Source organism: Notolabrus celidotus, chromosome 16 (genome assembly GCF_009762535.1).
Source record: "Notolabrus celidotus isolate fNotCel1 chromosome 16, fNotCel1.pri, whole genome shotgun sequence".
Taxonomy (NCBI): Eukaryota; Metazoa; Chordata; class Actinopteri; order Labriformes; family Labridae; genus Notolabrus; species Notolabrus celidotus.
The window spans coordinates 14,232,148-14,255,098 of NC_048287.1; the positions used below are offsets into that span (position 1 = coordinate 14,232,148).

The following is a 22,951-nucleotide window of genomic DNA, read 5'->3' on the forward strand; positions in this document are numbered from 1 at the left end:
TCGTAGCTAGTATGTAGCAGGTGGTTTCGGAAACAGCCCTTGTAGAAGGCAGTAGGTATTACCTACTACATACTGTGTTTGAATTTAGTCTGTATTATGACTGTTCTGTTTGATCTGTGTTGCAGTACACTGGGTCAGACGTCACTAGATTTCCAGTTTCGGAAAGCGGAAGTAAACAATGGCGAAGCCGATAGAGAAACTGCTTCTTTAGCATCCACGTATGATTTAAAAGGTTAGGAAGTGGTTTATATGTAATTCAATAACCTTCACAGCACCCAAAAACGGATTTCCTCTCGTCAAAAAAAGAAGGAAAAAGAAAAAGCGGAACGAGCGCTGTGCATTATGGGAAACAGTACGCGAGGCAGACTGGTCCAATGTATACTGAGATATTTTCCCGAATCAGTAGACATCCGGGTAGTTTTGTCATACTGCAGATTTTGCTCTTGTTCACATACTACTTACTACATACTGAATTTTGGCCAAATCAGTACGCACTGCTAGTATAGTAGGCGGTTTCGGAAACAGCCAGCATTTCCAAAATGGCCACCACCGGGCTGAGAAACACCTTTTCAGGTGACAGGAAGTGAAGTCATAGAAAGTATTTTTTATACAGTCTATGATGAAAATACTCCTCAATGTGTGACTATCAAACCGTGGCCATTTGATAGTCACTGGAAGTCTCCATTAAGTGGAGACTTTCCTGTACTATGTATTATCCTTTCCCGGATAATACATTTGAATTTGGTCAAGACAGATGGCTGTCTAACACGAGTCTGGTTCTGCTCGAGGTTTCTGCCCATTAAAGGAAGTCCTTGCCACAATAACTAGCTCAATACTGCGTGGTGCAATGCTCATGGAGGATTAAGATGAGATAAGACCGTCCTGTCAGTACGAGGGGAATGGATCTTATCCAGTCTTGACGTTGGGTCTTCATTAATCATTTAACATAGAGTATGGTCTACACCTGCTAGGTTTGTAAAAGTGTCTTGAGTATCTTGATGTCTTTGTTGTGATTTGGCACTATACAAATAAAGATTGATTGATTTGAAATTGCAATTTTCTGTGGATGCCCCAGCAATGAGGAAATATTTGAGCATTGCTCAAAAGAGAAACTTAAACGCTCTTTCAATCCATCATGTAACTTCATTAGTTACATACTGGGTTGGCCTGGGACACTTTGTGTTTTTAAGACTTTCCCCTTTTAGCCGAAGTTTATTTTTGGATGGGAGTTTGTGATTTTCCACTTTCTATTAGAAAAAAGTCACATGCACACTTTCTTCTTAAGTCACTGACGTATAATATAGTTCTTATACATCTATCTTACTAGCAGATTATTTAACCTACAACCTCTTAACTTCAGCAACAGGTCTTTAAAGCTTCATTTGAAAACTAACAATGACATACACTAAATATATTTTGAACGTGCCAGGAGACAGAAGAGTGAATAATAGTTAAAAAGAATATAATAAATATCATTGTAATGGTTCATATCCAGGTTCTTGCTACTCTGAACAGTCTCACACAGTCATAGCACACTGAGAAACTTCCACTGAAAACAGCCTTGTATGGAAAGTAGGAAAGACAAATGGATTGGATAATGAAAGAGTCAACACGAGAAGTTTTTCAACATTTTTATTAATTAACGCAACTTACAGTCAAGCCAAAGAGTGAACTATATTAAGTGATACGTATTCACATTATGTCCTAACAGGGTTTACAGCATATCTTGTGTTCTGTAAGTATAGTTGTTAACAAACAAAAAAAAAAAATCAGGAAATGAAAAATAGAAATCAAAGCTCACAACTTTACAACAACAAGAACAAGGAGCTTAGCAGTGGATGTGAACAAATTATAAATGAGCAACATAAAGACCCTCACCAGAACAGGAATGACAGCAAATTCAGTTTTGGCATGTCGTGGTTTAAATAAGGGAGAAGAGAGAGAGAGAAGAAGAGAGAGAAAGAGAAATATATAAACAACAACTCAGAGCTGAGCTCAAAATGACACAAATGAAGGGAGGTTTGAATTCACGCGGCTGTGCTGGGCTGCCTTCGTAAAGAGACTTTGGTCACTTTGCTTCTCCATCATGGCTTACAATTAAAAAAACAGTGAAAATGAAAATGGCCAGTGAGGGAAAAAAACGGAGTGCCCTGGAATCAGCTCTATGTTTGGATGAAAAGGGGGATATTTGACATTTTCAAGAATCTACAGATGATTGTCTTCTTTTCTTTCAGTTTTGCGGTGGACTACAATTCCAGGACAGTCCCTACATTCATAGGAGGTAGATAACATGGCAACGCTTCAAAAAAATGTGTCTGAATCAAAAATGGAGCTTTTTCTGTCAAGTCTGTGAAATTGTAGTGCATAATTTGTTCAACTTTTAAGGCCAAATAGGGACCTCACATGTAGATCTAAGGCTATATTAAGACAAAGGTGCAGGGGAGGAGGGGGTGGTAGTGATGGGGGATGCAGTATAGCAGATACAGCCCTTTCACGACAATACCTGAGTCAACAGTCGTGTTTTATACCACAGAGCCTCGCAGGAGGCTTCTTTGTCAACTAAACCCGATATTTTTTTTTTGGCTACACAGACACAGAAAATGCACAAAAAAAGTAAAAGACAGAGCACAGAAATATGATGAAGCTACAACTGAGAGTGACTGATGAGATTTGTGTAAAAATTGCATAAATGACACATTTTCATTTGGCCACAAGGTGTAACGAACTCATTTGTTACAACAGAAGTCGATCATATTTACGGGTTGTGGCGTGTGCACAGCCTGTAGTGACATTCAAACCTCCCAAAAAAAAGGGGTAATTAAAATTTTATTGGACATTTTGAAGTACACTACAGAAAAAAAAAGTCAATGCAGCATATATCAGGCTTATGAGGTACTTCATGAATATATATAGATATATCAACCTTTTTAGAAAAGCTCTTCAAAGTCATATTATTCCTTATAATTCCTATTGATAGCATAAAATACCTCGTCAGTTATTTCTTTTTACTTTCTGCCCTCATGTGGGCCATTTTTTATTTGAGACTGCTTGGAAAGTGCAAAACACAAATACTGATCGTTCTATGCAGCATCTACACGCAAGGTTGCATGATAATTAAAAAATGGAAAGTCGATTTTTTTATGTGGCGCACAAGATTTTTGTCAAATCTTTCTTTTGAAAGAATCACAAACCAGATGGAAAAGAGAGAGATCCGACAAAAGGCACACATAAAAAGAAGTACGAACACGCTGGATGTTTTCAGTTAAAGTTACGACAGACTGGCGTTATTCGCCACACATCATATGTACCTTTCATTGAAGTTTAGGTTGTAAAGTGTGTTTAAATGTGTATATTCCCTTTGTAAGTTGTTATCTTATACCCTTAACATAAATGGCATTGAGTCTGGCTTATTACAGGATAAGTGGAAAGGAACTGAGAACGAATGGTTTTATTGCAGTATTGGGTTGACACGGCAAAGATATGTAGGTATTTGATCATGTGGAATGGCTCTATCCAGTATGAAAACGACATATATTAACTTTCTGGTCAAACCAATCCAGTACAAACTGGTTCCAAGAATGAAAATAAACTTTTTCATGTCTTACATGTTCACTGAGCAATATCTGGACTGGCGTTATAAGGACAGACTGATGTTCAACAAACAAATTACCAACAATCCGCAGCCAACACACCAACGTTATTGCTGTACAACACCTTTCCAACAAATCTCAACCATACTTCTCAGTTATACCAGTATTACCTCCAATAATCAAACACTGTCATATGGAAAGAAATTAATTTCTGATGGCACGTTTGCTGATAAATGATTGGGTCATGATTACAGTCCTGGATTGTGCCGACTGTTTTTGAAAAATAATGAGTCAATAGAAACATGATGATAACCCCAATTACAAAAATTTGGTCCCCTACAATGTAACCAACTAAAGCAACCAATCAGTCGTACACGATGACTTGGTTTTTCCATTTCTTAAGGTTCAAGGAAAGAACAGTGTGCTCTTACACTATATTGGCTTGTATTGGTTTGGTCACAACAATTTTTGATTTTGTTACCATTGTTATAAATTAGGGCTAATATTAGCTAGCACCTGACACTGCTCTGAGGTAGTTTCTTATCCAAGTTGGTAAATAAGAAGCCAAGTCATGCCGAAGACTAGAAATGCTTTTAAAATATAAAATACCCACAATGTGCCTTCCATGATTGGATACACGTACATCAGCTGGATGGCCTTGGTTTGGTTTGGTGAAGCTCGGTAACAGTTCTCCACAGTCAGCATTACATTTACTACAGAACCTAATTCCACTTCTTATGTCCACTGAAGGAAGCTACGTCGCTGTCTGGTTCAGTCACAGCAGTCAGAAACTACTTGTTCCAATCAACGATGATGTTGGATCTCTTTGCTCAGCTAATCTTAAATGTCGGGGTCAGTTTCGTTAGAGCAGATAATGCTCTTGAAGTCTGACTTCATTCGTGAATACACAAGTTCATATTGTTGCAATTTTGAGCCGATCATCTCATCCAAATCATTTACTTCAGCTGTTCTAAAATGAGTACAATTTGCTGCAGAAAGTTAGCGCACCAGTAACTTAGCTTAGTAACTAAGTAACTTGGTAACTTTAGCAACCCAGTAGCTAGAATATCAGCAGTGTGGCAATATTTCAAACTAGAAAGTGAAAATAGTCCAACAGCCACGTGCAATATAAACAATCATTTTGTGAGGTGGTAGCAGTAGAGCTGCGTTCAATACTAATGTAACAGATCGCCTTGTGTTTGGCGAGTGTCTTTGCCTTTTGAACCATATGTCCCTAGAGAGTTACCGTAGGCTGCTGTGAAGCAGTTATTGTTGCTGTAATATGGCTGGCTGTGAACATGTTTATGATATAAAGTTTAAGCCATGGTAGGAGTTCCACATTGATGTCCCGTTTATTATTATTTTCATTAATATATACAGTTATACAAACCTAGAACGCTTGGCTACCGACCAATGGGACAACTGAAATATAAACATGCTCAGAATACAGCGTGTTCACTAAAGCAACGGAGGAAAAGGTTGCTGCGCCAAAGCAACAAACTCTGGACTTTAAAAGGAAGGACAAATATCCTTGAGAAAAACTGGATCCAACAGGACCCAAAAAAGCTGATTGGGAGATCCCTACTAGGTCATTGGGATCTGTTCTTTTGGGAACAATGTTTGAAGAGAGTTTTATGGCAATCCATAGAGTTTTTGAGATATCTAGGGTCAGATCAAAGTTACCCTCTGCATAGTCGCACTGCTAGTATAGCGAAAACAGTCGGCGCACCAACTCGAAACAACAATGGAAATTTGTCTGCCAAAGGACTGCTTTAACACACGGAGAGATTTCCTTAAGACGTTTTCTAAATCTCTCTTTTAAAACAAAAGGCTCAACACGACTGTTCAGTGGACAAAAGGAGCTATGGTAAGGTCAACACCAGGTTCAAATCTTTACTAACTGATTCAGATTTTGCTTTAACTGCTGAGACCTTGTGTGCACTGCTCCGGTGTTAAATGGCTACAGGTAAGTTTGTGAACATGATAAAGAATGACTGTCAAGGACAAAGTGATGCTTCAAAAAGTTTCTTCTAAAAACAGGAAGAGAAAATAATTCTTGCTGAAGCTGGCTGAGTGCCTTGAAATTAACAAAAGGTATCTTGAATATCTTTAAAAAAACATCTGCGTTGTCACACAATCACCAAAAGTAAGGAACAAAACAATACCCGGATAAAAAACCTTAGCTTGTTAGCTTTCAAGTGGCACTGCGCTCTGGGAGGATTTTGGGGATTTTACAGGACAACTCTGTGACATCAGAGGAATATATGACTGAGGGCTTAAGCAGAAGCCAAAAACTAACAGCAAACACACACCAAAGCAACAATCAAATATACACGCACACGCACACACACACTCACACTCACACACACACACACACTCAGAGCTCTTATGTTACAGCACCTCACACAATCATGACTCCAGAACATACAAGATGACAACTCTTTGCACCAGTGTGAAATGTTAGTCAACTACAACTACAGTAGCCAACATCCAGAGAAAGACGTCGCAACTGTATACTCGGTTTATACCTCCTGTGGATCAGTGAAAACATGAATGTATCAGCGGTGATGTGGGTGATATCTAAATCCAGGAAATATCAAAGAAGAAAACGTAATACTTTCTGCAATTATTAAAGCCTATAAATAGGATAAAACACGGAAAAATAAAAAGGCTGTACACAAGAAGCAAAGTATAAATGTACTGGATGGATAGCCTATACAATATTACAAACCACGCAGGCTCTGAGTACATTCATTGTTATTATTTGGAGCTAGGAAAATAGGTTCTACTCTACAAGAGGTCTCTTTATATTAGCAACAGATTCTCTACAAGAGACGGATGAGAGGCGGAAAGATACTTTACAGAGGAAACGTTTTAGAAGGAATCAATGTACGAGTTGCTGCTTCATCTAAAAACAGACTTTATTTTAATCCTCACGAACAAGAAATGTAAAAAACGCTGATCGTTACAACTTAGGAGGAATTTCATTTCAGCCTTTTGAAACCAGAAATGTAAGCAAAGTTACACATGAAAAAAATACATACTGACTTGTCAATTCAATTAGCTTATGATATGTGTATGTTTAAAAACCAGCTGTGTGCCTTGGCTTTCGCCGCTTTAAAAGATAGTCAGCCAAACTGAGGTGAAACATGAGACAAAAGATCCTGTGAGATCATTACCAGTGCAGCTGTTTTGAGTTCCAAACTGAGCACCTGGGGCACCATTAAATTTGTGAAACAGCGCCACAATCATTCAGGCTGGTGTAGTCGTTTTTGTTGCGTACACATTCTTGACTTCTTGATCAAGCAGATGTCTGAATATTGATATGTATAGTCTAGTGATACTCATATAGACAGAGGCCTTCCTTTAAAACACACATACATAAGTCTTCACTCAGCACTTTGGCATTCATGTCTCCTCAGAAATCGTGTCTTTTCGACACGTCAGTTTTGCATAAAGCACCTTTCTCTCACCTCACTGTACAAAAAGGCAACCCGTCCACAAGCTTCACTCCTATGTTAACATTTAAAAAGGCAGAAGGATATTTCTCAAAAGATGAAATGCTGAATGCTGGTTGGACCGGTAGACTCGCACACAGAGGCTCTCAGGCCCGTTGGCTGTGTCCCATCAGTGTAGTCTGAAAAGCCAACGTCTAGATCCAAACAAAGAGGCTGCCCGTCTGCCACCTGATGAACACTCTTAATGCCGAAACAGCTACAGAAGTCCATTCTTGTTTAGTGCAAAAACATCATCAAATGTTTGGGGTTTTATTTTCCGGGAAAAAGAAGCAATGCCATTCTGATCTGCTGTTTTAAGGTGCTGGTAAAGGTCATTTCAAACACAAACAGAAGCAGTAACAACAAATAAAACGCCATCTCATCAAACGATGATGAATTTCAGCACATTATTATTTAGGACACTTGTTAACCTTCCCCACTCTTTACACAATATGGCAGGCGTTTCTCTGAGGACATTCACACTGCCAATCACAGACCAACACCGGCGATCCACCTGACACCAGCCTCCATCAAACAACATCTTTCGTTCTGGTCCTGTCGCACTTGGATGACATTTGTCGGTACATGATTGGATGATTGAAATACAATGTCCTGTGGTGAAGTTTCACTGGTTAAAGGCCTGCTCATCTTTACATGAGCATATTTTAACATGGTTTTCATCCTGTGCTCTTTGTACTTTTGTCAGCTTTCAAGTAACTTTAACAGTCAGCACCACAGGGGTTAATTTACAATTTGTCCAGGCTAAGGAAAAACATTGATCAAACCTTGTGTGGGCTTTGCATTAGTTGGTGTCTGTCATTTCAATGGTGCATAGAATAAATGGAAAGAAAGAAGGGAAAGCTGCGTGTGACTACAAACACACGTCAAGAGTTTGGTCGTACAGCTCAACGCTCAAGAAGGACAAAAAAAAAGAAGACACATTCTCTCTTATCAGTTTGAGTTCAACTATGGGAAAATACACACCTACATAAACTGAGAAAGCGCATATAGCATCATGCACACCAAGCGTTTCAAACCTCTACTGTCAATGCAAGACTCCAAAAAAATGCCAATTTGATAGATAGCAGGGGTAATTATGCAGAAATGGCTCGCAGTGTGATGTTACCATAACACTTTAACAGGTAACAAGAGGTAGAACACGCGGCCATTTCCGTACAATTACACCAGTGTCACGCAATATGGCTGAGCCCCCCCGCCGCGATCCGTACGTAGAAGTCGCACCGAGGCTCTGCTATCAAAAGTGCATCCAAATTTTACATGTTGTGAGACCAGCACCGATAAGAACAATATTGACATCATAACAGTAAATATCAAGTACATGATTTTTTTTTTTCAGAATGCCCCACAAACACAGTCAGTCGGATTTCTATTTGCTTTACAGGTAATAATGAATAAAAAGGGTAACACAGAGAGGTCGTCAGAGGGAGACAAAAGATCCTCGACATGATGAAGCATCTTTTTAAACGTACATAATGTCAAAAGCCTTGTTGACCAGTCCAGTGAGGATTTAAGGTGGTTTACAGTGAAAACTTCTAGCACCTAGAATCAAGATGTCCTTTTGTTTTTGTGCTTACGTGTCTTTTGAATATTAATCATGTAAAAATTTGTAATCTTGTTTGGCTAAGAAAGATTGCGTGTTACAAAGGATACACCCAATTTTCAGGCTATAAAATCTACACGGTTACAAATGACCACATAAATACTTCATCCCGTAAGAAAGGCATGAAGATGCTGAAACGCACTAAGAAACACTACAAAATGCAACATGCTAAAAAACAAAAACAAAATAAAAGCCCTGATTATCTACCTCTAGGAATGACCCAAATTCATGTGAGATGCCCTCACTGCTAAATCTCTTGGTTAAAAATGATGCATAGTTAGAAAATGTAGACTACTCGCCTCCAATCTAGACTACGAGAACATTCGCCAGCTTAACTTAGTAGTAAAACGTATGTGGGATGTTAGGAAATGTCTAGTATTATTGGTAAGACTGTAACAGTCTTAGAAGGCAAGAGAGTATTTGCATTTAAAATCTGTATACAAATAGACAGTGTTAATTTAGACTACATGTGGGCCGGTCATTTAAAAAAAATCTCTATTATATTTCAGCAGCCTCCGCTGAAAGCTTATTCAAAATATACCTCATTACCAACTTTACTATATAGAATAAAGACTCACAAAAAGTCATTTGCATAAAACCCAAGCTTTTGTGCGACGACTGCTCCAAACTTGTGGAGCAAACACAGTTTTTTTTGTTGTTTTGAGGGAATTTCAATCAGTTAAACTCTAAAAATGTTGCAGCTTTCACTCCGCTGTACCGAACGCCTGGATACCGAGCGCCACAGAAATATCCCGCTCAGACTAAAGCACTGCAGAAAACACTATTCTGCTGCTATTTACATTAAAACATAAAAGAAGGGTTAATGTATATAAAGGAGGAAATAAAACGAATATCACAAAAATGCCTATATGTCTAAAACATGAGTCAGCTACATGCATATTCACTACAAAGAATTGATTGAAATTAAATTAGACAATAAAAACAGACGGAGGGTGGGGGGGGGGGGGGGGGGGGGGGGGGATTTCATCAAGTTCCCCTCTATGTTGATTTCTACATCATGTGTCTTTTTCTCAACATGGCTCAGAGTACATTAGAAAGGTGTCCTTGTTGGGAACCAGTCCCAATTAAATATTTCTGCAGATTGGAATTAGATTACTGATGCAGCTCTTTCAGTTCAGACTAACAGGAGAGGCAGAGTAGAATAATATCGCTGTTTTTCAATCTTTATCTGAGCACTGAAAGCTTCGGGAATAAACGAAAGTGTTGGTTCAAGGGTAGATGATAAATCTGATGCGGAGAATCCTTTAGTATGTTATCACCAGATTTGGCATTAAACGGTCATCACTGTCAATCAAGGACAAATACTGAAAACCCCAGCAGACGTGGGAATAATAATTCATAGTTTTACACAGAAAAGACGACAGAAAGGTGGTCTCAAATGGCACTTCTCATCACATAGTGCCCTATGTGAAAAATCACACACAAGCCTCAACATATTAAGTACTTAAAGTCCTGATTGAAGTACCCATTCTGGTCAGTGCACTTTGCTTTGATTGGCTGTTAAATAATGTTTGTCAGAGGAGTAAATCAATAGGCATTTAAACAGCAAACAGACCCCTAATCTTTTGATAAATTTGATCCTTCTCCCTTCAAGCACCGATGCCCCAACAAGCAATGGAGACAGGAGGAGGAGGGTGAACTTCTGAATTATTAATCACCCGAGTGTAGAATGATACTGTCCTCTAGTTTAGAAATGATTTCTTCCGTCAGTGTACATACTTTTGCGTCCATATTTTGCAACATAATTCCCTACGACAAATAAAAACACACACTAATGCACAACATGTAAAGAACACCTCTTCCAGCTCAAACCTCGAGAAAAGAGGGATCATTATGCGTCTTACAGTCTAACAGCTGGCTTTGTTTGGGTGAGTCGGGGGCTGAAGTACAATTGTAGACATATTGGTGACTGACAGGTCTCTTATGAGGGAGATCACCACTGTGAACTATCTACAGCTGACGGTGAGACAGCAAGGGGTAGTGTGTTTCATCAGTGGGATGTCACCCACGCCAACCTGGGGTTGTGCGCTCTCAGGCAAAGTACATGGTGCGCAGAGTGTCCTGGTGGATCTGGACGGCCTTGGCCAAGGCCTGTTGGTCCCGCCCATTACTCTGGCCTGACGTATGGCTGCCCTCAGCACTGAAATGACAACATCAAAATATTATAGAGTTGTTGAGGGCTGTTGGATCTACAAGAATACTTATATATGCAGCAGGTATAGCAAACGACTGGATCTTTACCTGTCATGCTCTTTGTCCACCAAGTGATAGCGAGCCCGAAAAGCCACCAAATGAGCGTAGTAAGCTGGTGCTGGGATGGAGACTGACCGGGTACAACGCACATATGTGTGACATAGCTGGTACGTAAGGACCTGCAGTTCGTCTGAGGAGAAGTGGTTGTCGTCCCAGAGCACATGGTAGTGAGACGGCCGGCTGGTACCCTACAATACGTGAAAAGAAAACAAAAAAAGTTTAAAATGGTTGTTTTGTGCCTTTAGAGTCAGTCTTATGTTCTTGGCCAGGTTTGCTGATCATCAGTTTACAGGCACATGAGCAGCTTAACTTGTCATTTTGGATATATAGGATACTAATCCAGTTCTTACCTGAATGCCAGCGTGACTGCAAAGGTAGAAGTCAAACTCTGATGGGTGGGTGATTTTGGTGTCCACTGTGGTACCTGCAGGAATGTTGCCACTCTTCCCAACCTGCATAAACCAAAACAGAAATAGTCAGAATGATTTCAAGTCAGCGGCCATGTATTGGATGGACACGACCAAGCCCATGTTTGACTGAGGTACTTGTACTAGTGTCACTTACTAAGTTACGAGAATCTAACTGAAGAGGCATCATGCAAGAGCTGCTAGCTTGGGTACATGACAAAAAAAAAAATTGTACTACTGCTACAGATGCTTCACTTCAGTCAATACGGTAACCCAGATAAAGAGCCAAACTAGAATTACAGTTGTTCAGTTGTATGCCTCTGCCAAGCAGGGAAGTCAAGCCCCACTCATTTACAACATCACTCTCTTCTTCTCACTGTTTCTCTCCTCCCGGCATGTGGCTGTCAGATTCTTTGTACAACAGCAGGTCAGGGAGGGGTAGACAGAAGGGATTCATTTTAAATGACCCTCCTCCCAATGACACAATACTGACCCTCTCGTTTCGGTCCATGCAGAACAGTCTGGTGTGGTGTCTCTTCTGCACCACCACAAAGGTGATACCGGGCTGGTAGTCTTTCTCCAGTTTGATGCAGGCCTCGCGGATAGCTAGTAACTCATGCTGAAGGACCTGCATTTTCACCAGTGAAAAGATTTACACGTGGACAGCAGTAGTAAAGTTATCAACGCTTTTTGTTAAAAATGTGCAATAAATGAAGAACACAGCATATGTAGCTAACACAACAAATACATATTCCTGATGTTGTTGATTCAGGATCATTCCTCCTCTGAGTCTCACCTGGTTGAATTGGCCCTCGGAAATGCCGTCACGGTAGTAGATGATTCTGGTGGGCTTGAAGCGGGTCGACTTATAGAACTGGATGAGAAGCTCCCTCACCATGGCAGCCAGGTCCTGGATGATGTCCTGGCGGTGCTGCTGCACCCGGACTGTTGCGCAATATCTGCTGGGATGGGCATCCATACTACCAACGACCTGGATAGGGAAATAAATATCAGTATTAAATGAGGTGAATTTACTACTGTCAAACACTATTTTTAATGTGATGTTACTCACAGCAGCGATTGAAGGCTTTTTCCCATCTCCAGCAGGAGGATGAGTCACATCTGCACCCAGGAAAATCACAGGCTGCTGGAACACCAACGGCCTGGGATTAAGAGTGCAGAGTAACGGTAGAGGTGAATATCCGATGGAAGAAGGTTATCACTGTATTTTGAATAGCACATAGCAGGATTAACATTTTATTATTAATGTCATCATTTTCACTAACCTGCCCTGTGGGAGGAGGATGTTATTGACCCCGCCCAGCTTGACGTTAATCTTCAGACACAGGTTGGAGAGGGTCTGAGGGGTTGTTTTTTGAACGTTCTTCACCTGCACACACTGGGTGGCCATGCCAAGTACTGTGTCTCCAACACGTTTCACCTCAGCTAAAACAAAAGGGAGAGAAATAGTTCAACATGGTGTCAGATACAAAACAAATGATTTGTGATCCTGTTGTGGTATACACAGACTGTATAAAATATGGACGTAGTATCCGTGACGTCACCCATCTGTTTCTGAACGCTGTTTTGAGGCCAAACGTCATCGGCAGCCATATTGCTGCTGTCGATTGATTGTGACGTAAGGAGGCGGGCTTTGAGCCTCCTAGCCGACAGTTACAGTGTTCCGGCAGGCAGATGGGTCTCTCATTGGAAGACTGGTAAACTCAATATCTTTGAAATTGCCGCATTAGAAAAAAATTCACCCCCCGTAGTGTGTGCCGATCCAGAAATGAGCTATCCAGACTAGACTCGTCTTTTGTACCAGGCTGTAAACATGTTTATTTTTGCTGTAAAGATCAGCTTTTTTGAATTGGTGTGTATGTAGTTTACGGTACTTCCGGAGCCAGCCTCAAGCAAATCCTTGATGAACTGCAGTTTTTAGCACTTCTACATTGGACTTTTAGGGCGGAGGTTGCTGCTTGGGTATTCATTATTAATGCAGCAATCAATGGTATGTGATTCTTGATGTTTATATAACAAACCCTGATTATAAAGATCTACTTTCTCTGTATGAGCAAATATTCCCTCAACAGCACATTGTATAAGGGGATCCCTCACCGTAGACGGGCGTCTTCCCCGGGAGGATGACGACCACCAGCTGCAGGCCCTGGTAGGTGTACTTGAGATGCCTGAACATAGGCTCCACACTGTCTGCTCCCTGGGCGTATTTACAGAAGCAAGGCTGACCCTGGATGGGCATCCCTGCATCCCTTGAGATCTTTCGAAGCTGATCTGTGAACGCTCTGAGAAAAGAGAGGCACTTGTTTAGTGAGGTTTAGGTCGTAAGAGAGGGTAATGGCAAGTGACAGGTAAACATTTAGGCAGACTGAGGAACTGGAGCTTAAATGCTTCAGTCTTTATGGGGGCTACAGGGGTGAATCATTCTGAATACAGGGTTGTCATGACAGTTGAGGACAATCCAACGATGTGAAACATTTTAATATGATAGCTTTGAGCTATCTAAAATATCCTTGTGGTTGAGGTCCTTTGTCTTCTTTCAGGTGTGTTTACTGGGCTTTCAACTTTTCACCACCAGCCTCTAGTTTCGACCCACCTACCATCAAAGAGGCCCATGGTCTTACTGATGTGAAACGACATTTGCACCGTGCTGGAGCTCTTTACTTACTTGAGCAGGAGTTCAGTGCACTGTCTCTGTGGTGCGAAGCAGGCGATGGCCCACACTTTGATCTCAATGCCAGTGTGGAACTGCTTGTTTCTCATGTCCCAGACTCCCTGGATCGGTGTGGCTATTGCTTTGTTCTGAAATGAATAATGACAGCATCCACATAAGTGGGAGTCCCTCTGCACAACATGAGGATACAGCAATAAAAATGCATACCAGTAAATGATGTATTGCAGCAACTCCAGGTCACCATACAAACACATATCCAAACTGTGGTTGACTCACCCTGCCTCCGTACAGAATTGAAGGTGCTTGAAGGACTCGGCCGTTTACTTCCGTCATCTCATCCCTCACCATCACTCCAAACTCACGAACGTATGGGTCAGTGTTGAAGTTGGCACTTCTCATCTGAGGAAAGAAAAAAAGCTGTTGTATTAGATTTCAAGATGATGATGTCATACCAGCCCAAATCCCTACATCCTAAACTGATTTAAGATGTCATTTGTGATGTTTCAAGTTTTTTCTGGAATGTAGTCATGAAGGGAGATGTGGTTGTTGTACATATCTGTTCAGCTTTCTTTTACAGATGTATAGAATCATTTAGTTAGTATATATACACATGTATAAATGGTTTGATATTGCGTCAAATTATATATCAGGCCTGTTCTGAAATGTATAGCATAAGCCAAGATGTTTTTGTATTTCAAGAATTAATTAAAGATCCATCTAAAACATGTTGCTGGCTAAGATAACCATGCATATTAGATTGTAATGTGCATGGAATAATGCATGTTATTATGAAATCTTTTTTTTTTAAATCCAAATGCAACACAACAACACGATATGGTCATTATATATGCGCCATCACTATTACTGAAAACTATGGCAGGAGCAGGGTTCATGACTCCTATGATAAATTAGCACACACCCATGGGCCTGTGCTGGGTGTCTCACTAAAACCTTGGCAACATGGGCGGAAACTTCCTTATCACACTAGAACACTCTGAGTGAAACTTCATTTTCAGAATGAGTATGGGAATTCAGCCACTGAATCTTATTATGTTTTAACAACATAGACAACAAACCTTTGTGTAAGTCAGAGTGACACGGTTGTAAAAATGAAAATGTATTACGAACATCATTTCAAAAGATTGCTGTTTTGGTGTGTTATGTGTCACAGGTCAGACACAACAATCAATGTAACAGACTTCATCTGTTTGTGCTTATTTGGTTAGCCTGGTGGAGCATCAAGCTGTTGAGTTAACAATCTTGACATGGTTTGTTTTTGGAGCACAACTGCCTGGCGTGCTTTACTGGTGAATCCCTGTAGGTAGCATCTGGCTTCTGCATTTTTACAAAACGAGCTTCAAACTTTTGGAAACCATGAGTCTTGACAACTATGGGGTGTTGTTACATTCAGCAAACACTTCCTTCAGTCACTTACCAGTTTACTGATCTCATCCTGACGGTCCGGTGCTGATCGAGCTGTGGCACGGATCATAGTGGAGGTCTGATTGTCTGTCAGCTTTTTGATGCAGCGCTGTCCTGCCACTATGTTACACACCTGAGGTGGACAAGCAGGACACAAAAAAGGGTCAAGAGAAACATTAACCATGAACCGGGTGACCCATCACAAAGACAAATAAGTAGAGGGGGGGTTTACGGTGCTTACCTCTAGAGGTAGGTAGGTGTGCTTCTGCTCCTGTCCCACCTGTAGACACGGGAGGTGGGGGTATCTCAAGATGAGCTTGTATTTGTCTTTGAAGTACTGTGCTACTGTGCATTCAATGGTTTGGCCGTTTTCCTGCTGCAGGGGGAACCTGAGGGAAGAAAGCACAATGGGAATGTCAGAGGGAGAGAAATACAGATACCTTTGTGCTTTGCGGCTATGTTTCTATTGATATGGACAAAGAGATATAGGGACAGGGCCTTCTCCATCTGTGCCCCAAAACTGTGGAATTCTCTTCCCCCCCACCGTCCAATTCTCCCCCTAGGTCGAGACTTTAAAAAGTCGTCTCAAAACGCACTTTTATTCATTAGCTTTTAACGGCAGTTGTTTTTATTACTGTTAATTTCATTTTTAATTATATTGCGCTCTTACTGCTCTTCTTTCCCTCTCTCTTCCTCTGTTTGTGTTTTTTTATTTCATTTTCTCTTCGTTTTCCTCACTTTCTGCTGTAAAGCACATTGGATCAACTGTGTTGTGTGTAAAGTACTATATAAATAAAGTTGATTTGATTTGATATGCAGTTTCAGCATCACAAAAGTCAGTCTCAATGTTCACACCATCAAGCTAAGCTTAGCACAGTAAAAAGGCAAGTTTTGCAAACCATCTACATGTGATAATGGAGGGAGAATAAACAAACATTTAAGATGGACACAGAATAGATAAAGGTATATTCTCACGTTTGGTGGCTGGCTGGTCTTCTGGTCACATTGCAAACTCGGTACTTCCTCTTCATCTGGCCGCAGTGTGTGATCTCCACCTTCAGGCCTGCATGCAGGAATCATGTGAATAGACAAAACGGAAAGGCTAACTTTAAATGACGCAAGATACTGGATTGTCTCCTTCCATGATGTAAGACAGGGTAGGAAAAGACAAACAGAAAATTATTTTCTTATTAGAAAACAGCAGCAATCTGAGGATACAACCTTTGAACATTGATCGCCTTTTTCAGCCTTATTATGGTTACTTTCATAGAGAAGTAACCCAAAGAAAGAAAGAAATCCAATAAAGATCTAGAGCTCGTATCCCCGGGCTTCACCTACCTTTGATTTCTTTTGTAAATTTGACTCTCTGAGAGTCGGTTAAAGGCTTCTGTTGTTCTTCAATGCTTTTAAAATCCAAGACCTCGCACATGAACTCGATTACAGGCTGGGCTTTGTAGAACGCGGTGGCCGAAACTGCAAACAGAACCAGCACACACGGATGAGATTTATAAAGAACAAAACAACCTTCCAACCCTTAAGAGTCGAGGAGAATCAACATGAAAGTCACCGTCGATGTTGAGCATCATTTTCCAAAGGGAAGGCCTGACAGATTGGTGGAAGCCAAACCACACCTCTCTGCCGCCGCCCAGAGGATTCGAGCATCCCTCTGAGGGCGTGAAGAAAGAGCGGCCCACTGGGGTGTACCTGAAACACACGACAGTCGGCTGTTAGACGTGACAACTTCACAACATTTACTTCTTCAATGCTTGACCTAGTCTTATACGTTGTTTTCATTACAAGATAACCTTCATGGTGAAAATGCAAGAAGTCCATCACATATCAACGAATCAGGGTTCAATCATTCCAACCGTACCTCATTGAGGGCAGATGTCTCATGACCACATCCAAGGCTTGGACTGTCTCAAAGGGGACGCTGGGTAGCCGCCCTGCAAGAGCCTCGTGCAGGGCCTGAAGGCTTACACAGGACACCCACTTGATTGAGACTTTGAAGCTGCGATCTTTGCCTTCACCAGGGATGGTTACCTCAAGCTCCACCTGTGTGGCAGATGGCAGGGAACACAAAAAGACAGCGACCATTACTTTTTTGAAATCTGGAGGATCGACTTGTTGAAGGTTGTCCTACATACAACCACATACCTTGTCTCGGCCTATGGGTAAGGGCATGGCAGTGTAGAGATTCTTCCTCCCGTCGTACACCGGCTTTCGATCTCCAAAGATTTGAGTTTTAAAGTGCTGGACCATGTGCTCCACAATCTCACTGAAAACAAATTGACAATGAATAAGCACAATGATTAAGTAATGCAGAAACACATGCAAGGGGCTGTTTATGAGGTATAAATGTGTACACACCGATTCACCCTCCTAGGACATTTCTCAGGCTTGATGTCGATGTCGTAATGGTAGACCTCCAGTTTAGGGATTTCCATCTCAAAGAAGTTGGCTTGGAGCTTGATTGTCCGTCCCATGGTGCCAAAGTCTGGCCGGGATGGAGGCTTGAAGACATATTCTGGCACTGGAGAAGATGGGGGATCTGAATCGGGAGGGTAAGATGAAGGTGAGCTTAAGTGTACCATTAGGACTTAATTATACAAACACTACAAAATGTCCCAGGGTCTATGAGACACAATTTTTGTTGTCTTCCCTAATAAGTAGTATTTTCATTTCATTTCTGGACAGTGGGCATAAAATGGTCATGTACTCTCTTTCAAAAACAATATTTAGGGATAACATAAACTCTAATAGTTGTTTGTTATTGTTTGTTTTACTTTGTTATCATTATGCATGTTTTTGGCAGAAATCACAAATCATCAACATATTTTCTTGCCTTGCAAAGCAGATTTTAAATCATGAGCCCAAAGGGGCTTTGTCTGGGGTGAAGTGAATCTGTGATGGAGGAATGACTCAGCAGGCAACCGGATACAGCTGATACAAATGTACATTTTATGGCAGCTCCAAGACTGCTCCTCGTTATGAAGCCCTTATCATGCACTCTTGTGAATGGACAAACATGACACCGTTAGAGACATCTAATCTTTGCTTAACTTCACATTAAAGCTGGAGTGACAGGCATGAACGTTGTTATGTATCTGATGATTAGACCTTCACAGCTCCCGACAGGAACACCTGTTTGTCCTCTACTCTGACAGCTCTTTCCTCCGTCGTGAAGAATATGCATCACGCTTTCATCACTTGTAGTCGACCTGAAGGCTCCATATCTACAACTAGAGCAAACTCGCCATGCCCATCACAGCCTTATCTTTGTGCTGCAGCTCCAGCTCTGTTTATTCAAACTGAATAACGCCAATAAAAGCAAGTAATGCATAGCTTTAATAACCTTTTATGTGCACAAGAGCACTGCTGTTAAGAGCACAGAATGAGGTGCAGTCAGGGTAAAGTGACTCTCTAGAATGACACTGTCCACTTTAGTTACTCCCATGTACAGCTAAATCACCTGGGACACATTTCCTGTGCTACTTATTGTTCAGCCAGAAGGTTAAACTGTACTTCACGTGAGAAAATACTGTCATGGTGGGATATAAAAAAGTTAAGTGTTGCCATATATACTGGAACAATAGGGTGGTCAGTAGTGGTCTTTTAAAGCCCAAATATGGAATCAGAACTTACCAGAGCTTGCTGACCCGGAGGACCGGGGTCCCTCAAGCATCTCAGAGGCTACAGAGGACAAAAATGACATGTTAAGAACTCAATGCAACCCCCGGATCTAAAGCACAAAGAGCATATTTCTAGAAGAAGTGAAAAGTACATTTGCACGTCTTATCACAGGAGCTTCAATTAAAAGGAACAACTATTCCTGATGCAAATGTCTTTTTCACGATCGCCCATCAAGGACGACTTTTCTTCAAAACTCTTATCAGTGTGCACACAGAAGGAGTCCAGCAAGCTGGCAATCTAATTCTGCTGAAGACACCCATTCTCCCAGAAATAGCCTTATGCTACAAGGCAAGACGATGAATAATGGAGTCCTAGACAAGAGACAACAGAGATGTCTCCCACAACATATACATCTTCAGAAGCCTCGGGGCAGACATGGAGTCAGAATATGCAATGTAACTTGTTTCCCTGTTTCAAGGACTTCATTTATTTAAGTTGTATTCTTCAGATCTTTACATCACATGATCATAACTTGCATTGCCAAAGATGTAAAAGCACCAAACAAACAGAATTCAACTTGACATTGGTGTTGGAAATAGCTGCAGAGCATACACTACCAGTCAAAAGTTTAGAAACACCTTCTCATTCAACAGTTTGTATTTATTTTAATTATTGTAAACACTGTAGATTAATACCAAAGACATCAAAACTATGAAAGAACATATATGGAATTATCTAATGAACAAAAAAGTGTTAAACAACCCAGAATATGTTTTATATTTTAGATTCTGTAAAGTAGCCCCCTTTCTCCTTCATGACAGCTTTGCACACTCTTGGTATTCTCTCAGTCTGCTTCATGAAGTGGTCTCCTGGAATGGTTTCTAATTAACATGAGCCTTGTCAAGACTTCATTTGTAGAATGACTTGCCTTCTTAATGTGTTTGAGACCATCAGTTGTGTTGTTCAGAGGTAGGGTTAGTACACAATGGATAGCCCTATTTGACTACTGTTGTAATCCAGATTATGGCAAAATCAGATTATTTCAGTTTTGATGTCTTCAGTATTAATCTACAATGTTGAATATAATTAAAATAAATAAAAAACATTGAATGAGAAGGGGTGGACAAACTTTTGACTGGTAGTGTATGTTGGTGTGGTGGTCAGCTTATTAAACTGTTTTATTAAATGCCGAAAATTATAAAAATAAACACAAACTCTGTATGTTCAATCTGTCATAATGGGAAAACTACCTTAGTTCTGCAGAGATTACAAGATACCTTAAATAGGGCCAGATCTTGAAAAACCAACTGATATTAAGACACTATCAGGTCATTAGAGAGTTAATACAATGTAATGCATGCAAGTCCACTTATGGCTTCCGTAGAATCCAACCCCTAGGTCAAAACATCAATATAACAGAGGGATACATCCAGTTTATAAATCTATGTATGAACATTTCCTTCATTAATGAAACTTTGCCAAGTTTCAGCCACTTCATGCACATCTCTCTTTTCTATCTGTGTGTTCAATATCATAAAGCCTGTCTTACACTGTCAGAGTGATCTAATGACGTTCGGGAATGCACATGTTAGTAAAACAAGAGGCAACATTGCTTTAATTGACCACTTTAAGTAGTCTACAGTAACCGAGCATGGCCCCTGGAGGTGATGAGATTAGATAGCATGGTCGGCCGCTTCAACTCTCTGTTTTCACTTCAACAAGGAGACACTCAACGAAATCATCTCTGTGTTATATTCATTAAGAAAACACACGTCCATCAATCTAACTTCATATCATTAAATTGTGTAGCTAACAACAAGTTGAATAAGAGTTCTCGGTGAAGCTAACATGGCTTGTTGTTGCACGCTAGCTAAGCTTGGGACGAAATGTTCTTAACCTCAGGATTTTCTTACTTCTGTAATTACTACATACATTAAAAAATAACTGAGTTTGTGTTTCCACGATAGCACAAAGCACTGAAACACAGAGATGTGAAATGAACGTGTTGTTTTTCAGCATCGTTTAGCCTGGTGTTAGCTGTAGCACTTACCTCCAGCAGAGGAATACATTTTGTCGACTTTTGAAGCGTGTGTCGTGGACGTAGATACTCCACTTCAATGTGGCCAAATTCCACCTAAACTCATACGTGGTCGAAAAGTAAATCTATAAACAAGAGCAATTGAGAAAGCCCAGTTCAGAAATGAAGATATTTAATAAGCCAAGTGGTAAATATTTGGAGTGTCTCATCCTCGGCACGGCCCCATCCCCCCAACACACAAAACGGGAGCCGAGAGAAAAGAGAGCACGGAAAGGACCCATGCAGGACAAGAGGAGTCCCTCCGAGGTACTTCCGTATTTGGCCACTTCCGTCAAACACATTATTCCTCTTCGTCTTATTACAGTATTCTCAATTGCTAAAACACACATTTCTTGACATCCACCACGCTTTTCTCAACACTATAAGCACAAAACCCAATTTTCAAACTACATTCACCAAACCTCTGACTCTTCCAGCAAAGCCAAACAGTGTTGTCAGATCATACCCCAAGAATCAGAATCAGAATCAGCTTTATTCGCCAAGTATGCTTGAACACACAAGGAATTTGACTTTAGTAAACTGTGCTCTCTTTGTACAAGGCATAAGAATAAGAATAAGAATAAGAATAAGAATAAGAACTACAATAAAAAATAAAATAAAAATATAATAACAATAACCTTAGCTATAAATACAAAGAAACAACAAATAGGCTTGACTAATATGTACAGGCTAAAATACTATGATAAAGTGCAGTGGTGAGTTGCAGAGGTAGTTTTTACATTATAAAAATAGAAGTTAAATAATACAAAAAATAGAAATATGGAATTCTGCTTGGAGAATTGTTGCATTGTATATCTACATGTATATTTACAGAGAGTGTTTATCTGACAGTTATGACACTGTTATGGTTTAGTGTTCATCAGAGTGACAGCCTGGGGGAAGAAACTGTTCTTATGGCAATCAAAATTAAGTCAATCAAAATTAAAAACAATACTGAGCAGTCATTACACACTACATCAAAAAACTGAAAACACAATGCTCAGGACATGAATCTGTAGAAATAATGTTTATTGTTCACAGTAGGCTCAATGAATTTAGCAAGAACTAAAAATATCCTCTTTGAATGTCGCACCTGTATCCAGTAAAAATAAAGTCAAAACAAATGTAAATGAGAAGAACATGATCTATCACAGAAGCTCAGATTTCATCAGAATTTACTGTTCTTTGTCTTTCTCGATTTTGCTCCCTTCGTCTTCCTCCTCGACCACCTCTTACATGCACTCTTCCTCTGCCTCTCAGATTGTTTAAGTCCATTGTTCCTTACATCATTAGCCGCGAGTGTGATCAGTTTTGAGTGGTTGTGTTTCAGCTGTGACACCTGTGCTTCAAATGTCTTTAACTTTTGCTACCTGTGCTTAAAATTATGCAGCACAAGTGCATCACAGTGCAACGTGTGTTTTAGTTATTGAGAATGTGTTTGCACGTTGTGTCTAACCAGGTGAAAAGTGCTTATGGTTTTGACAAAAGAGTGACTGATTCAATACATGGGTTCAGACCGCTAAGGAATTTGGTTCAGACGACAGGGTTTAATGTTTTAGCAATTGAGAAATACTGTAAATGGCGGGTGGCAACTAGCGATTAAGCTGAGTTACTGCCATCTGCTATGCCAGAGTATGGACCAAAGTAACTTTTTTTTATTAGAAGACAATCAAATATGTCAACCCTCAAAAGATTAAGGAAATAAATGTAATTGACTTAAAGCTGCTGTTGGTAGGAA

At 40.4% G+C, this 22,951-nt stretch overlaps 1 protein-coding gene across 1 annotated transcript; it reads right to left on the minus strand.

Annotated features, from left to right (window-relative positions):
* Window positions 1–1,618: 1,618 nt before the first annotated feature.
* On the minus strand, window positions 1,619–21,472 carry ago2 (argonaute RISC catalytic component 2). The gene is made up of 20 exons (XM_034705286.1): window positions 21,187–21,472; window positions 19,149–19,196; window positions 17,874–18,054; window positions 17,661–17,781; window positions 17,377–17,558; window positions 17,071–17,207; window positions 16,842–16,976; window positions 16,479–16,566; window positions 15,745–15,892; window positions 15,517–15,636; window positions 14,358–14,480; window positions 14,076–14,209; window positions 13,508–13,692; window positions 12,676–12,835; window positions 12,462–12,552; window positions 12,186–12,380; window positions 11,883–12,017; window positions 11,333–11,434; window positions 10,971–11,170; window positions 1,619–10,869 (listed from the first exon to the last, which is right to left on the minus strand). The coding sequence occupies exons 1-20, from the start codon at window positions 21,203–21,205 to the stop codon at window positions 10,761–10,763; spliced, it is 2,613 nt and encodes an 870-aa protein (XP_034561177.1). The 5' UTR covers window positions 21,206–21,472; the 3' UTR covers window positions 1,619–10,760.
* Window positions 21,473–22,951: the final 1,479 nt, after the last annotated feature.

Bases quoted from the DNA above. Each gene is read 5' to 3' on its own strand.
- ago2 (XM_034705286.1), bottom strand. The intron at 17,208-17,376 runs GTACGGTTGGAA...CGTGTGTTTCAG, and splicing joins AGACATCTGCCCTCAATGAG to GTACACCCCAGTGGGCCGCT. The intron at 11,435-11,882 runs GTCAGTATTGTG...TGGTTTATGCAG, and splicing joins GCATGGACCGAAACGAGAGG to GTTGGGAAGAGTGGCAACAT.